The sequence below is a fragment of the Falco naumanni genome, chromosome 4 (assembly GCF_017639655.2).
Source record: "Falco naumanni isolate bFalNau1 chromosome 4, bFalNau1.pat, whole genome shotgun sequence".
Classification (NCBI taxonomy): Eukaryota; Metazoa; Chordata; class Aves; order Falconiformes; family Falconidae; genus Falco; species Falco naumanni.
The window spans coordinates 90,896,211-90,913,488 of NC_054057.1; the positions used below are offsets into that span (position 1 = coordinate 90,896,211).

The following is a 17,278-nucleotide window of genomic DNA, read 5'->3' on the forward strand; positions in this document are numbered from 1 at the left end:
CCTAAAAACATTTTAAACAGCAAGTGGTGATGTAAGTGTGAGCAAGGGGGTCATAACAAGCTGAAAGGAACGCTGAAAGATTAGTGAAGCAACCTGCTAACATAACACATTCAATTAACCTGTTCTCAGCTCACAGATCAAATTCCATGATAATTTCAGCAACATCCAGGCCTGTTCCTCTCCTGCCTATTTTCAGATTGCAGCAGCATCACTCCAGGACACTGATGGGACCTGGTGTCATTCAGAGGGGTCATCCACAAGAAATGCCAAATCACATCCTTGGGAAGTTCTAAATCAATTCAGCAATGACAGCAATACCCCTATGGCTCAACAGACAAAAAGGTCTTTGCATTTTTCAGTGTAAGGTACATATTATCACATAGGCAATGACCAGTATTATCAAGTCAGAAAAATGGTAAAACAGACTTGGAGCTCTCAGTGTTTCACGAAGACCTGCAAAGGGAAATGGAAAGAGAGCATGGACATTTCACATCCTTGCAAAAAATGTTTACCTGTTCCTCCCAAGTTGAGCTCCCAGAAAGAGCTCTTGCTCTCCCCACCAGCCCAGCTTCGAAGGCCTTGGCACCACGGGGGGCTGCCGGACAGACAGCCCAAGGAAAAAGTAAATGCATTCGCTTTGAAGTGAGATAAAAAAAGAACAGTCTCCTCCCTTTGAAGACTTCACATCTAAACCACATTTTCCTTAGCTTTCTCCGTTGCATCTAGTCATACTGTCCCCAAATCGAGGAAAAAAACCTGTTTGATGTCTAATAAGCCCGCTTTTAAAGTCTAGTTATTCCTAAACAGTACGGGTCCTAGCTATAGGACACTTTTCCCCCTGGAAAGTGATACAGCAATTGACAACACCCCATCCATCCAGCCCGCTAACTACCCTGCTTACAGCTAAGAACACTGGACATGACAAGCTCCTCAACAACCTACTTTCATATCCCTGTCTAGCAGCACTAACATAGACACCTCCAGATGTCCTGCCTTCCTACAATGCCTTTGGAAAAGAGAAATTTGAGTGAGTAGAGACACCAGGCTGGGGGAAGGGACAAAGGAAATCACCTTACTTTGGGGACCCTTTTCCTTCACCCAGAAATATTAACAGAAAAGATTTCATTTGAGGTTGACGATAGATCACACATGATAGTGGTTTTTTTTTCAAGTTTTCTTTAAAGAAAGCATCTCAGGCTCTTGGTCACACTTAACACATGGAAACAAGTAGGAGGGAGTACAAATAAATCCTGGGGTTTCTTTGGAGTACATGGAAATGATCCCTACTCCATTATTCCCACTGCTAACAGAGCACTCTGCTTCAGTGGGGCCACTCATATGCCAAAGCAAGAACCTGAATCAGTTATCCAATTAGCACCTTTGAGATTCAAGAGTCTTCTCAAACCCACACAAACTCATTCTTTGCAAAATAACTAACCTGGTACGTTAGCTGGCATTTCTTGACTACTGCTTCCAGTGGGTGATTCAGACATCTGGGCATTGCTTTCATCAAATTCATGTTTAAATATACAAAGTAGGCAGGAGATTCTGTAGTCCAATCTCACATTCAAAATAAACTGATGAGAGAGAAGTGAAAATGTTGAAATAACCTGCCTGTTTCCAGCTTATGTACAATTTACACATAATGCAGTGCTACCAACATGCAAGACCAACATAGTAAAGATGTGGATTTAATGTAGAAAAGAGGTACAAAAATGTTTTCTTAAAAATCCCCCAAATTCAGTAATTTTTTTCAGTGATTTCAACGAGCATACAAGCACACACAGAATAATAAATGCTTATGAGTAAAAGATTTTGGCAGAGTTTTGATCCCTCGTTACTGCCTGATGCAGGCACCATCACGCCGCCCCCCAGGAAAGGAAAGCAGCACTTTATCTCTGTACTGAAATCAGCAGGAATCTGACAGATCAGCACTGCTGCCCCCCCCCCCCAAACCCACCCCCCCCCACGGTGCTGCCTCCAGGGCCCTGTGGCAGAGGAGCCTCGCAAGCCACAAGTGCAGCATCGCAGCTGCCGCACAACAGCAGCCAGTGCCAGCAAGACCCTCGGCGCAGCAGACACCACCTTCGTGGTGGTCCTCCTCCCTCTTGAAGAAAGAAGTACAATGCAAAGAGCACTCACAGTTCTCTCAGATTTAGGGGAAAATGCTTAATGCCAGTTTTACTAGACCATGGTAACAGGGGGAATACTGGCACACTAAAATATCCCGTTGCACATGCCAGGCCACAAGAGAAGTTCTAGCTTTAACTAAAATTAGCAGTGGTGGAAGGGAAGCGAATCAAGCCTCCCCTACGTGCTGCATCTGCTGTTGAGGGGAAGGGCAGAACCTCAACCCCAGCTATGTGCAAAGCCTCCCACGGGGGCACGGGGAAGGTACACTGTAGCTTTCCTGCTGCTTCACATACTTTCGCCCACAAGGCTATTGCAGCCTTCTGGCCTCCATGAACTTGCCCGTGAAGCCACCAAACAGAAAAGGGACTCCTACACCGAGGGAGGGACGATGGATTTCAGTGCAGTAATTCGGCAGTAATACCTAGATCAAGGCAGAGCTGTGGAAATGGAAAAGGCTTTTCTCTTTGTGCCCCAGAGACTTTGGAGTGGACAAGAGAGAAAAGCCAGACAGAGATGGAAAAGACGGCAAGGCTGGCAAACGTGCACACTTAAACATTTCAGGCTGATGGCTGTACGAAGGGGAGTCTCAAGTATCTCCCCCTTCCTTGGGGCACTTAACAAGATGGCCCTGCAGACTCAGAGAAATTACTAAGACAGTAAGGTAGAAAATGAGTGCTCCACTTCAGCAAGTCAGCTACTTACAAATCACTGTTAAATATGCAGCTGTCTACCACAAACTCATTTCTTTTAAATTGTTTCAGTAATGGCATAATATTGTCATATGCAAGTTGAGTGCTGCAAGCCTGGAAAAGTCACCCTTGCAGCGCTTTACCAGTTCAAGAAGCACACAGGAGGCAGAAATTAATTAAAAGGCAGCACGGCACTATATTAATGCCTAGATTAAAGCCAGCACGTGATGCTACATCACTTTGTGTTGCTAGTACCTGAAGTATTTCAATGATCTTCAGCTTTGTGTCCATGACCAGGATGTCCTCCTTCTCCGGTTCGCTCTGCTTGACGTTACCCTCAGGAGCAGCAGCAAGTGGAGTCATGGGCAAGAACCCACCGCCTCTGAGCACCACCTGGGTCATCAGCTCACCGACTCCGTGGATGGACCTCATCACATTGCTCCCTTCAGAGAGGTAGGTAAACAGGTAAGGTTATGATGGTGTGATGGGACTGCATTAACAGGACAAGGACCCTTCACCTCCTACAAGGAGAAACTGTCTCAACACTAAACAAGGCCAGGCGGACATCTAAATCCCTGGAACAGATGGAAGCCAACAGAAGCACTTGCAGTACTTGCAGAAACCCCCTGCCCTCTCCCTCGGTCATTGTAGGCACGACTCAGGTTTACAACCAAGCCGTGGACAGAAAGAAGAAGATTTTAAACCCACACAGATATTCTGAGATGAAGTAGAAACTATCCAAGAGCGATCTGTTGTGCCAATCATTTTTCAGCCTTACCTTTACTTTCCTCGCCTTTTGCCATCTTGGTAATAGGGAAGATGGTAGTGATGTGCACACAGTCTAATATAGCAAGGAGGATTTTGGTTAGCCTGAGGAGGTCACAGAAGTTGTAGAAACCAAAATATATCAGATTTCTGGCTAAGTTAACAACCTACCAAAATAACAATAATAAAAAGCCCGATTAATACTAAACACTTTGCTACCACAATCAAGTTGTCTTTACACAATGAAAAATTCAAGAACCTGGCTGTGAGTCATATTCTTATCGTAATACCCTGTAATTCCGTAAGACTATACTTCTGCATTTTATCAGAAAGTTTTCTACTTGCTACAGATACTGCAATGCTTGGAGTTAACAGTACCTGCAATTTGTATTCTATAGCTACAAATTATACCATTTTTATCTCATTACAGGAAAGGTTAGATAGGTCAAAACTAAAGGGAATGTACCAATGCTTTTTATGGTTTTGTCTTAACCAAAAAAGAAATAAAAAAATCACACATATAAAGCTTAATGCTACCAAGTTATAAAGTTTCACCACTAGTCCTCCACATGCACTGCTTCAAGATCCACACATAATAATATTACATATAATGCAAATATTTAATGTAGACCCATTATCTGAAGTATATTCCCTCAAATACCTTGTGGGTTTTTTTAAAGAAATAGCACATTTTTCTTACATTGATGGTTATTTAGGGAATACTATTGCATAGACTTGCTACATTTTACTTGCACAGACTATTTTAACAGGTCAGTAAGTCACAGGACACTGTACCATTCTCTTCATGAGTAATACTGTAAGCTCTAGAGACTATCTGTGCATGCAGACACAGCATTTAGTGTTTGAGACTATTCATTCCAGTAAAGCTTGACTTTGCAATAACACTCAGAGCACAAAAAGTAAACAAGGCTGCTGCAAATCTAAGACATAAGCTCACATTCAGTAACTATTATTTCAAGAACCAACATTGCAAACTAACAGACTTCACTGGGGTTGCTTGCATGAAAAGAGAGGACTACGGTGGGAAGGAGGAGCCTGCTGAGGCTCAGCACTCACTAAATACTTGCCAAACTACCTGGTGTTGAAAAAAGTACCAACATTCCACCAAAAAAAAAATTAAATAAAAGGATAAAATCAGAACTGGATAACTACCTCAAAAGTGAGCTTATTTTTCTCTTTATCAGAGAAAGGGAACCTCTGACACACCACATCTCTTAAATATTCCTCTACAAATTCCATTGTTTGTGCAAATCTCTCCTTAATTTCATCTTTGGAAGTTCCACTGCTATCATAGCTGAAGAGGAAAAAAAAAACAAAACAAAAAACAAAACAAAACACAAAACTTAGCATGCAAATACACAGGGCTCTTTTCCCCCGATACAATTTTTCACTGGTTTGTCAAAATCTAAGAAAAGTTACCGGCTGTTAAATAATTTATCCAAACGAGGGAGTCAGGAAGCTGACACCATAATTTCCTGGCTTTTGCCATTTTATCCCATATGCTCATTTTGCACTATTTAAAAATGTCTGAGGAAAACAAAAAAAGAGAATTTTGTCCCAATAAATAAAAAAAGAAACCCTTATTATTTTAGTGGAAACAATGACAAGCTATGTACAGCAATAAGGAGAACGGATGTGGCCAACAGATGCTGACTGCAGATGCTATTTTTCATCCAAATAAAAACAATATATATGCAAAGTAGATATTAATTTTTATTAATACAAATTCTGTTTGTTTCTCAGCATGTGCAGAAAGCATTTGAAAAAGACAGTCCCCACCACCTTCCACTAACTACTTTTGTTTTCCTGTTTCATCACGTATCACTGTTTAGCCTCTGCCAGAGCTGGAGCAATTTGTTTTTCTCTTTTGGCATTTGAAGTTGAATATGATCTACTGTATCTCTCTCAGCAAAGAAAACTAGGCTAGCAAGGAGGAAAGGGAGGGGAAAAACGAGAAACCACTAAACATCAGTACTAATACAAGACTCAAATTCCTAACATTTAACACCCATTTTAAGTGATCATTTTCTCCAACTGAACAAATTGAGTTCTGAGCAGTGAAGTACTATAAATCTTAAGTAATTTGTACTGTACAGAGTTAATACAAGCCTACGGTCAAGGAATCACATCCCCAGTCTAGCTGTGGTTTCGTATAGGTTTTTCACCACTATATCAAATTATTTTCTACTGGAGGTTAAGGAAAGCGACTGTTTCCAATGCATTACTTTTTGCAGCGTCTTTCCCCTTGTTTTTGCTTTTGATTGGGCAAGCTACCATACAGACAATCTGCCCTGCAGAGTCGATACTCTAATCAAATAAGGCAGGACGAAAAATAAGATAGTCCTCCCTTGCTTTTGCTCCCCAGGGCTAGGTCACTTGTCACATCACCCAAATCAGAGACAGACCATCACTGTGATCATTCTGCATTTTGGAGATAAAACCTCACGGCCTCACAGCTTACACCACGCACACACAGGAAGGTTATTTTGTTGTCAGGAAGGTTCTGTCCAGCAAACAGTACAGGCATGAAACTAGGGGTTTGAATACATTATGGTTGGGGATTTTTAAACAGAAACAGTCTAAATAATGCATGAGTTTAGGATTGATCTGGTTTTGTTTTAATAATCAAGAGTGATGTAATTTCCTTTCCCACACCATTCCAGCAAGTACTTACTCATCAATAGCAATTTCAGAGGGTATTTCAGACCACAGGCGAGCATACTTCACTGGTGTTACTTGTTCTTGGGGGTCACGATCAACATGCATATGAAGCATTAGCCGGCAGAAAGATGCTCTCAGATCATATGGCAAGTTTTCATCAGACATGCAACGGAGAATGAGGTCCACATCCAGCTGGCCAGATATTTCATTTATGGCCAAGTACTGTCGATCAAGGCACATTCTAGCAAAGAGGTTTAGCTGGTATCTTCAGGGGAAAAAATAAAAAAAAAAAATACATCAACAGCTTACACTTTAATTTTCAGAAATGTCCACTGGGTACAGTACTGATATACTCTTACGTATTAACAGAATGATTCTTGTATTTTCAGTAATATAGCCAATACTTACTATGGGAAGAATAAGATACTTATCAAACACTACCAAAAGGTGACAGTGGAAAAATAGAATAAAAGGAGTCATCGTATTTGCCTGAGAGTTTCATAGAATTAAGTAACACTGTTTATGAAAGCTACAGAAGGATCCAAGGAACACTTAAGGCAATGCAGCCTAAATACTGTAGAAGACTAAACAATTTTTACTGATGCTGAAGCCACAATTGTTCACTGAGGCAACAACATAGATGGACTACAGAATCATTAAAAATTAGGTACCTGATCAAGCAGCTGCTGAGCTCTGCTGCCTCCAGTGAAAGAATTGGTAGAGAAAAACTAAACTTAACTCCTAAACTTTTCAGTCCATAAACTGAAAGCAAGCAACTGGCATTTAAGTCATGCACATCCAACAGACTGACAATCAACCTTTAGTCACAAAGCACATGTCCAATATTCATGAGCATTCAGACAGGCTTGTGTTGAATAGTGTCAGCTTGAGGTTTCCTAAAGAAATGAACATTTAATTGAAAGCATGTTCCTTTTCATTCTCAGCACCCCTCGTGGGAATTTGACCGAATTGTATCCTAAACCCTTGTTCTAAGCACATTCATGAGTCTACAATGTAGACTAAAATTAATGCTATCAGTTTTAATTAAAAACAAGTGCAAGAAAAATCTATTTTGAAAGCATATACAAATTTTTAAAATATATACAAGAGGTCTCCTTCTGAGCTTAGCCCTACAATAGGCTCAAATAAAAACATGTATTAAGAAGTCTACTGCAAGACCCTTTTCAATGGAAGAGGTAGTGCAAAGTATGATAGCTATTAAAAAAAATATCTAGTTGTACTTTCTGTATCACCACAACCGAGTCCATCAAAGTACTCATAGAAGTTTATAACCCAGACACAGGAATTTGGTCTGGGCTGAAACCTGACCTTACACTATGCCAAGAACTTGGTGTCTTGTCAAGTCATCTGGAAACATCGCTTCACATTAGAAACTGCTAAAAGCATAGCTTAAGCCGTACAAAAGAGCACTGCACATCAATCAAACAGTTTTCATAACTTCATACACTGTTCTGCCGAGAACTACAGGATCACTAAAGGCTTTCAGCTTAGAGAGCAATTTAGAAGGCAGAGAGAACAGTGACCTCTTTAAATTCAAAAGCAAAGCCATCTGCATGGTCAAATCCTGTTCTTCCTGCAAGCAGCTGTTCACCCCAACTACCGCCTGAATACAGGTAACCTAAAGGGTTAACATACAGGCTCCCCCAGAACACACATATGGGGAACTCAGGCAGAAATCCAGGCGTTAATGCTGTGCAAATTTGAGGCACTCTAAACCTCAATTACATTTTTTTCTTTTTAATCAGTTTAAACTTGCTCATGCAGATAACAGCACCCTGGCTGTGTCCGAAGCAGCGTGGCCAGCAGGAGAGGGCAGCGCCCGTCCCCCTGCGCTGGGCGCTGGTGCGGCCGCCCCTCGGAGCCGGGGCTCAGGTTTGGGCCCCTCAGCCCCAGCCAGACCCTGAGGGGCTGGAGCGTGTCCAGAGCCGGGCAGGGGCTGGGGCACAAGGCTGAGGGGGGGCGGGGGGAGGGCGGGGGGAGCTGGGGGGGGTCAGCCTGGAGAGGAGGGGCTGGGGGGGCTGATCGCTCTCTGCAGATGCCCCACAGCGGGGTAGGGGTGTGTGTGTGTGTCCATCTCTTCTCCCAGGTGACAAGCAGCAAGACAGGAGGGAACAGCCTCAAGTTACTCTTGGGATGTTTCGATTAGATATTAGGAAAAATTTCTTCACCAAGAGGGTGGTCAAGCACTGGCACAGGTTGTCCAGGGAGGTGGTGGGGGTCCCAACCCCGGGGGTATTTAAGAAGACGTGTAGATGTGGCGCTTAGGGACAAGGGTTAGCAGTGGGCTTTGGCATGCTGGGTTAACGGTTGGACTCTATGATCTGAAAGATCTTTTCCAACCTAAACGATCCTATGATTCTATAATTGAACTTCTCACCACAAATAACTTTGTGCTTTTAGTTCTCATTCCAAAGGCACTTCATCCAAGATTCCAACAGCTATTTTGTCCACGAAACCAGCATCCTTTCCCCCAGACCAGCTACAGCCTATATACCAAAGGCTTCTCCCGGCAGCCTTAACGGACTTTGCTAGCCAACTACTGCACGTGCTGTTAACCTGTAGTAGCTGAGCACGTCCCGATCTTCCTTCTGCCCTTCCTTAGCATCTTGAGCCAACTCTCTGATACTCTTACTGCGGATCTCCTTGTTACTGTCTCTCCAGAACAACCACACTTCTTCCTCATCTTCTCCAACTTCCAAAGCATTTTCTCCACTTGCCACTTCTTCAAACTCAAATCGAGAGAGGACCAGCCTGCCAGAAGGAAGTTAGGTTATATTACAAACTGCCAAGACCCACGCAGATCTTTTAGAGCATTTCTTTTAAGACACTTGCTAAAATGTACTGGTGATACAAAAGTAATTAACTTTATGATCTCATCTGCATTCAGAAAACACAAATTTTAACCTGCAACTGTGCAAAGTAAAAGTGGAGTATCTTACTCTTTCAGCAATAGTGGTCTACTACATACATTTTTTGTGTTTTGATAATAAAAGCATTAGGTTAGAATTAATTTAGATTATGAGCTTTCCACTCAGCCTTTAAAAAAGTCAGTATTTCAGCTCCATTCAATTGATGATGATAAAGAAACAAGGAAGTTAAAGGCATGTCTAACTGACTTTCAAAAACACCTTTACAGGAAAACTGGTTCAAAGGCCTTTCAACAGACCAAGAAAGGATTTGATAAAACAAAAATATCTCAAAATCAGTTAGTTCTTTTTCCTATAAATGCCAGTTGGATGAGAATTATTTTTTTTTTTGATTACGTGCCAAAATAACTAGAAACAAATCAGCTACTGAAACTAAAAAAGCTTGGGGACTTTTAGCTTTTCAGGAAAAAAAAGATCATACATATGAAAAAAAGACAAATTAAACACACCAGAGTAATAACAAATAAGTGATGTAACAACTTTAAGTGCTGGTGGAAATAAACACAGTTTTACAATTTCACGAGAAGAATTAAATGCGCAAGAAAACTCTCTTCCATTTTGTTTTAAATACCACCTGACTAAGATCTGCTTCCCGTCTACAGTACCTTGTTTATGGTAACTATGCCATGTTCTTCATATCAAATAAACCCATCTTTATGACAGACGGTTGGGATGTGGTGCCTGCTGTGGGTACCTGCAATGGCAGGGCAGTGCTGAGGGCTGGGGACCAGACTCCTCACCGCAGCGGCAGCAACGGGCGAGCACCAGCCCCTGCCGCGCCGCAGGCTGAGCTCGGTGGGCACAGCCAGGAAGCACGCGCTCGCTTCCGGCAGCTGATGGAGCAAAGTCTGAAGCCCAGAGCAGGATCAGGCCCACGGGACCCTGCGCACCTTCCTGCAGTCTGTCTACTTTGATCAAGCCTGAGATATCTTGAAAGATCCCTCTGGCTGCAGGACTGAGAATGCATATGGCAGGTGTCTGCTGTCACCAATACCCATCTCCTGTGTATCTGAAGAGGACCCCACACATACTCAACTGCTTTCTCTAGACGTGCCAGCAGTGCTCTCAGCTTTGAATCACCTTCCTTCTGTTTCACGCTAGGAAAACCATCTTTAAAGGCATTAACTTACTTGGTTTCAATGAGAATGTCTGCATTTGCTGGATTCAGCACAGCTTTACAAATCAGCTCCTGTGTCACTGGAATAGACTTGTTCATGGAAACGCACAGATCCGAGAGGTAATCCAAAAACCTGTTGGAAAACGTGCGCCAAAAGGGTATCAATCATTGTTGAGATCTAGACTGAAGCAATCTACATCTCAGAAAGAAAACATTCAGAGCTCCATTTTAACATTGCAGAGCGAGACGGTTGCCTGAGGGGGAAGCTATAGCGTGTGCCAAAATAGAAGTGAACTAGCTGTGCTTCCTTACTAGCAAGTTGGCAGGTACAGATTTTTCTCAGAAGGTTAACAGGAAAAGGGTAATCATACATTCAAAAAATGCAGATCTCACCTGGGCTCCCTATTTTTCCTCACGAGACTAACAAACGTGTCGATCTCAGCAGCTGTGATGTGCTTCTCCAAGAGCTTGCGATTGTTATGAAGCAGTGCTGTAATAGTGTCCTCGGCCAAGACATCGTAGCCAATTTGCTTCTGCATGAAGCCAAACTGCTTTGCAATGTATTCCTTCAAAACACAGAGGGAAGGAGGAAGGTGTTGCAATTAATCCACAGAACTTAAGAAAATGATTGATGACAGAAAACAGTTAGATGTTTGTCAATATCAACATGCCAAGAAGCAAACTCAACTAGATTCAAATTGTTCTTTTGAAAGAAAGCAAGTGATGACACAACCTTAACCTCTCTCCCTCCCCGGCTAGAAACCACGCCAAGGCATTTATCCTTATCTGTTAAGAGTCTTTTTTTAATAATTGCAACAAAAAACGAACGGCCTTAATTCACAGGCGAACTTTCAGTGGAGCTTATAGGGTGCAATAGTGAAGACAATCTTACAATTCACCTGGATTTGACAGTTAGCAATTCCATGGTTTCCTTAAATTCCCCTTAGAACTGGTACCAATTACACTGCATATAGTGTCTGGTAGAGATGAAAAATGCCAGATAGAGTAAAACTGAGCAATTCAAAAGTCTCTTGCTGACTGCACAACCACAGCACAGCAGAGTTTAATTAATGGGACACAGCTTTTATTTTTGGGGAGCACGGGAACAATGTTAGTGCCATTGAAATCTAAAGATGTATTTCAAACCTGATTCTTTCTGTAATCCTGCTGAGAGTGTCTCAGGACTCGGTAGCAAAGCCGACATATGTGTCTGAAAGGAGCATGACGCTGGTCTCCGAGCTCCTCCAGCCGCAACATCGGGCCATCACCACTGTCTGTAAATGGTGCTTGCAACAACTTGAAAATCTATAGATTTATTAAAAAACAAAGACAAAATCCCATGAGACACTGCCTTCACCTGATTAAAATAAAGTGTAAAAGTTATTAAAATAAGTGTAAAAGTGTCAGAGTCTTTAAATTTCTAAAAGGTGCACCAGAAATACAATATAGTTCTCAAGTTTCATGGCCACAGAGTAGGCTGGACAGAAGATATTGTTGATGACCTTTATTTAACACCACATTCTGCAATTTTTTCTTATAGCAACGTAAAGCCTACAGTCTACCACCAACAGCCTGCTCAAAGCTAGAAACTCAAAGGATCTTTTGGTCCCAATAATTTGGCCAGGTTCTCTTTTTCTCACAACCCTTCCTGTAGACAGAGTTTAGAAAAAAATGCAGCCTACCTGCTTTAGAATATTCTGTTCTCTCATCAGTTTTTGCCGTTCCCTATTAGGTTTAGAAAATACCACTTCAAGGACATCTTGGCCAGAGTTAGTTCCACCAGTAACAAAGTAGACCAAATCCTCCAACAATTTGGTAACAGATCTATAGGAAAGCCAGAGGTTGTTAATACAAGAATACAAATTCTAACTGTTAAAAGAACAATGTCAGTGTAAGTTTACATAGATTTCAAAATGCTAAGTTAAAAAAAAAAAGATCAATTACAGACTGACTCAGATGCTCAATAAAGCACAAAGGTTTGTACAGAACTTAAAATTAGGAACTAATGCTCCCTATTGCTGTAGCCTCACCGTCTAATAGCTAGAACACAACAGCAGTGCAACAGTGATATCACTTTATGGTAACTATACACTCGCCAAGTTATACTTGGCAGTTACGATAATCTCTCGCAAGGCCAGATAAAATACATCAGCTATAGAAGCACATGGGCCCTTACGCGGTCTTACACAGCCGACTCTGCGCTCTTATTGTGTGGCCATGTACTTTTCACAGACATGGTCAGAGGATTTGCAAGAAGTCATATGTTCAGTCTTCACAAGATGGATTATGAATTCCCACACTCAATTTGCAAAGCCCATCAAAAAGGTATGCTGTGGATTATTCCTCCAAGTTCACAACAACAGTTCTCATGCTCTCACTTCACAGAGCAACGAGGAGGGCTTGACAGAACCAGCTTGAGAACCTCCACTATGGACACGGCAACAATAAAGCTATCAGCTTTTATTTTGTTTTAAATCTCATCAAGGAGGAAACAAAATCCCTCTTCCGAAGATACCATACATAGATTAAATTTTCCAAGAAACGGTTACCGAGTAAAGGAAACGACATTATCTGAACCAAATTCTTTTTTCCTTACCTTCTTTCATTCTGGGTTATTGTTCCCTTTTCCAACTTGCCAGCAATGGAACCTAAAACCTTACTTGCATCATTTGCAAAATCCAAGTCCCGAACCTCTGCAGGGGAAACTGGTACTATAGCAAAAGCTTCTTTGTCCTCTTTCACTGGAGAGGTACCAATCTGAAACCCAGAGAAGTTTTATCATCAAACAAATAGGCAGAAAACAAAGTAGCAATTCATACACTCAGTGACAACAAAACAGAAGAAAAGCCACGCTCCACTTAATATGAGTCTACTGACGAAGCCAAACTCTGAGAACAGTACCACTCTGTGTAAGCTCAAAGCTGCTCCTAAATCTAGAGAAACACCAGGTAAGATTGAAAAATGCTGCTGTAAACAGTGGGAAAATAAAGTTCTCCTCATGATGACTGTGGTAGAAAGTGAACAGCATAACTGGTAGAGACTAGGTTTTCATGGTAGTTTAATATTTTGCGTAGGCACTATTCATTACTGTTAAACTGCTTGACAAATCCAGTAGTCTCCAGGGACTGGAGTTCTCCTGGCAACACCACTTCTGTGAAAGTACAGGAACCAAAGGATGTGCTTACACAAAGTAAAAGCACTTACTTTAAGCATCACAGGCTTCTCCTCTTCTTTATCAATAGGGATATTGGTGCTGTGAACCCAGGTGTTAGTGCAAAGGTGCCTAAGTCTGACATAAGAGTTCCTGAAAGAAAGTCAAAAGTTTCAAAGCATGAGTCAGTTTCCCAGACGGGAAATGTTCACATTGTTCAAATTGCAAGATGTTGGCAGGAGCAAGTGGGAAAAAAGTGTCATCTTTATCCATGCTGCATACCATAACAGGAATAAGACTCTCTTTATTTCATTCTATAAATTCACCTTAGGAAGTCTTATATAACAAAATAGATTCTGCTGTAAACAGGACTGTATCTATATTTTGTTGCTGTAACTCAGCTGCTGCTCAGTAACAAATTAAGCCTCTTCAAGTCCTCTCATTTCCACATGCTACACTGTAGCAGAGCTGTCAGCTTCCTCCCTTACCTTTCTGTTTTTCAGCCTGTAACTCCCCGATACCTATTCCATTTCCTAAACTGAGATTTTTTTTTGACTCTTTGTACAGCTAGTCAATGTTGTGCAAACAATAAAGGTCCATTAAGATACCAGAACAGGAGACCAGTATCCAGCAACTTTCTCTAGCAGAACTCCTACAGGGACAGCTGTTCCCAGACTGTCTTCTCAGGTATTTCAGGCAATGACACTATTTTGCACAGACCAGGTCTTTGGTAAAATGTGTCAAACCAGAGTATGATGAGCATCTTAGTCTAGGCTAAGAAACAGCCTCTCAGCTGCAGCACAACCCCCTCTTGCCACACAACCATGGCAGCCCAAAGGACAGGAAAGGCAGCCAGGACAGCTGCTTTTAGTGGCCACATTAACTTGTGCTAACTTACGAGTATCTGATGATTTAGAGAGTTGGTTTAAGTAAATGAAACAAATCTGCTGTGGTTTCTTGGTGGGAAGAGACAGCAAAAAGCCTGCAAGCAGACTGAATCACTGAAGGGTTCAGCATGTTTCAAGTATCAAGAAGTACCATAGGAACAGTACAGGACACGTAAACAACAGAAAACACAATGCTAAATACTTGATGTTAAATCCCAGCTAAGATAATACAGACAGGTCATGGGACTGCCTTGATCGGACAGTCAAGGCTTTTAGTCCCAGGCTGTTCAGTGGGAAGGAATTCACTTCATCTCAATTTTCCCATCTGTAAAATGGTGTTCTGTTACTTATAGCTCAATAGTAAAGTACTTAAGTGAAGCTTCAGGCACTTGTGAAGTATTTCTACATTAACTTGAGGAAGAAACTTAATTCCAAAGGAAAAAAGAAAAACAGTGGAAGACAGCTTTACCTTAAAAAAAAAAACCAACAAAAAACTAAAAAAATCAAACTACAAAGCAGACAGTCAGTTCTAATAGTATGCTTAGCTGTACCTGGGGACAAGGCTGTCTCCTCCTCGCAAGGTGGTAGGGTCCAACTCAAAGATGGAGGAGATATCATTCCCTTCAGGGACAGACACCAGAGAGTAAGCCATCTTCTCCTGAGCACTGTGCAAGCCTCTTCTGGAGGCATCCTGCTCAGGGTCCAGCTGCGGAAGAAGTCCCATCACACACAGTCAGACCAAGCCCCACAGACCCACCTGCCTAGCGTTACATAGGTGTGCCCTCTGATGTGCAGACATGACTCTGAACCACTCCAAGTACTAGTTAAAACAGCTGGGCTTCAGGATGCCAGTAAAACTGACAAATAGCTGCTCCTGACAACCATTTATTTGCTTTCCCTGGTGTTAATAACTTCTGAGTATTTCCGGATCACAAACACAATGAATCCTAAACCACAGAGGTTATGTCTTGCAGACGGCATCAGAAGAGTCTCAGAATCCCCCAGCCATTCACCCCACAGCACACTAGGAACTCTGACAAGTTTCAGATGACCCACGCCTGCTAAGATCCCCACCCCTGACACTACTAGCTCTTGAAATATATTTGAAATATTGCAATTATCACCCTAATAAAGTAGTTATGTGAGCTGCAAATGTGAAAATCAGCAGCAAAAATGGGACTCTCATCTATCAGTCACAGCCAAACAAAACAAAAAGCTAATCAAGAAGTTAAGATATCTTGCTGTTAACGCTAGAGCTTATGATGCACACAAGCACAACATGTTCAAAGACCATAGCATCAGAAGTATCTTTCTTTCCAAGGTGCCAGCAAATTACCAGCCTCCTTTAGCAAAGTAGAGGTACTAGCATCAACTGATTAAAACCCTGGAGTTTCAGATGAAAGGACAGAAGGGTAGGGGAAAAAAAAACCTAGGAAAAAGGAGCAACAACTTTCTCTAAACCCTTTTACTACAGAGCTACCAGTTATCACTAGTCAATGAAAAAGTGGCTGTCTGACAACACATGAACCAGCTGTCCATGTATAAACATCTGAATCCAAGAGATAATTTTCAGAGCAATCAAGAACCAATTTACCAGCTTCTGTGTGATCGTGGCACCAATGGAAGGTAGACACCCAAAGCAGTCAGCACTCAAGTACCTGTTTTTCAAAGTCCTGGTGTAAGTCATTGCAATTCTTAAACATATGGCGACAGTATCTACTGGTGCTTGTGCCTCAGGATACTCTGTAGTTAGCACATTTGCAGTCAATGAACTTGGCTGTAAAGTAGTGACATTTAAGGTCTGACTTTGCACTTGGGAATAGGCAGGCAGGTGTATGGAACAGAAACACACACTGGGAGTGTGCTTTCAAGATAAGGAGGAACTATACACTGAGAGACCATCTGGAAGCTTTACACCGGGAGAAATTTGCTCACTTGGAATGAATTCTCCACATTTCTGCTGTCTCCTTCATCCCCACAGTAAGGCAGCACCTCTGTATTCACAATTTGTAGTTCAGGAGACAACAGGTCAGTTACTGAAACTGTGGCAAAGCGGAAAATGAGTAGTAAATCAGAAAGTAGGTAATGGGGCCATTTAGTAAGAACTAAACCTTAAACCCTGAAGCTGACGACAGCAGTCCCCTTTAACTCTGAAAGGTACTAGCTGGCATCTCATCCATGCCCATTTCAATCCTGTTCTTGTACAGCTCACCAAGGCATAAGAAAAAATCAACAACAAAACACAGAGCTGTGCAAGTAAACCTGACGTCTTGCAGGCAGCTCACATTTGGATCAAGCTGAAGTTTGGATAAAGTTGGGTAAAGCAGCCTACACGATCCTGTCACTAGTGAATGTTAAACGATGCAGTAATTTTGTGTCAGAAATGAATTATGTGCTCCTGATCCTATTCTTTATGGTCTATTTTTGCCACCTAGTGGTAAAGAGGCAGAGCAGGGAAAGTCAGTACAACTCTGAAGCCAGCGTGTTATTATTACTGCACTTACCAGGAGACCTCAGCATATCACCAGTAGGATGGATGCCTATGTAAGACCTCAACACTGATCAACCAACTTTCAAAAAGTTAAGCCAACAAAACAATTCAATGTTGGGTTACCCTTCCCCAAACAATAGCTTTGTGGGATCTTTTTGTTCATTTTTCCAGGATGTTTACTGAAGTCAAGCTGTCAGAAGATCAGTGTTTGCTGCCAAATACCACCAGGAACTAATCAGGATAACAGCTCAATATCTGGGGGCAAGGGTAAGCATTTTAATGGCCAGGCTATAATGAGAAATCCTTTTAGATGGAAAAATCCACCCTGCAGGACTCCAAAGCCTCACTGTGCATTCATCTTCTCAAAATTTGAGTAGTAGTTCTTTTTCATATCCAAATGGAACACATCTTCCAT

At 41.9% G+C, this 17,278-nt stretch overlaps 1 protein-coding gene across 18 annotated transcripts in view; it reads right to left on the bottom strand.

Moving 5' to 3' along the window:
* The window catches only part of ITPR1 (inositol 1,4,5-trisphosphate receptor type 1), a 183,012-nt gene that overhangs the window by 98,487 nt on the left and 67,247 nt on the right, over positions 1–17,278 (bottom strand). For all 18 annotated transcript variants that reach the window (XM_040592299.1, XM_040592311.1, XM_040592309.1 and 15 more), the window contains 13 exons: positions 14,924–15,078; positions 13,539–13,638; positions 12,931–13,091; positions 12,017–12,158; positions 11,481–11,639; positions 10,728–10,900; positions 10,348–10,467; positions 8,847–9,041; positions 6,283–6,534; positions 4,761–4,902; positions 3,601–3,754; positions 3,078–3,265; positions 1,439–1,577 (listed from right to left, as the gene is read on the bottom strand). In XM_040592299.1, the coding sequence (XP_040448233.1) occupies positions 1,439–1,577; positions 3,078–3,265; positions 3,601–3,754; positions 4,761–4,902; positions 6,283–6,534; positions 8,847–9,041; positions 10,348–10,467; positions 10,728–10,900; positions 11,481–11,639; positions 12,017–12,158; positions 12,931–13,091; positions 13,539–13,638; positions 14,924–15,078 (2,080 nt within the window). The remainder of the gene's footprint in view (positions 1–1,438; positions 1,578–3,077; positions 3,266–3,600; positions 3,755–4,760; positions 4,903–6,282; positions 6,535–8,846; positions 9,042–10,347; positions 10,468–10,727; positions 10,901–11,480; positions 11,640–12,016; positions 12,159–12,930; positions 13,092–13,538; positions 13,639–14,923; positions 15,079–17,278) is intronic.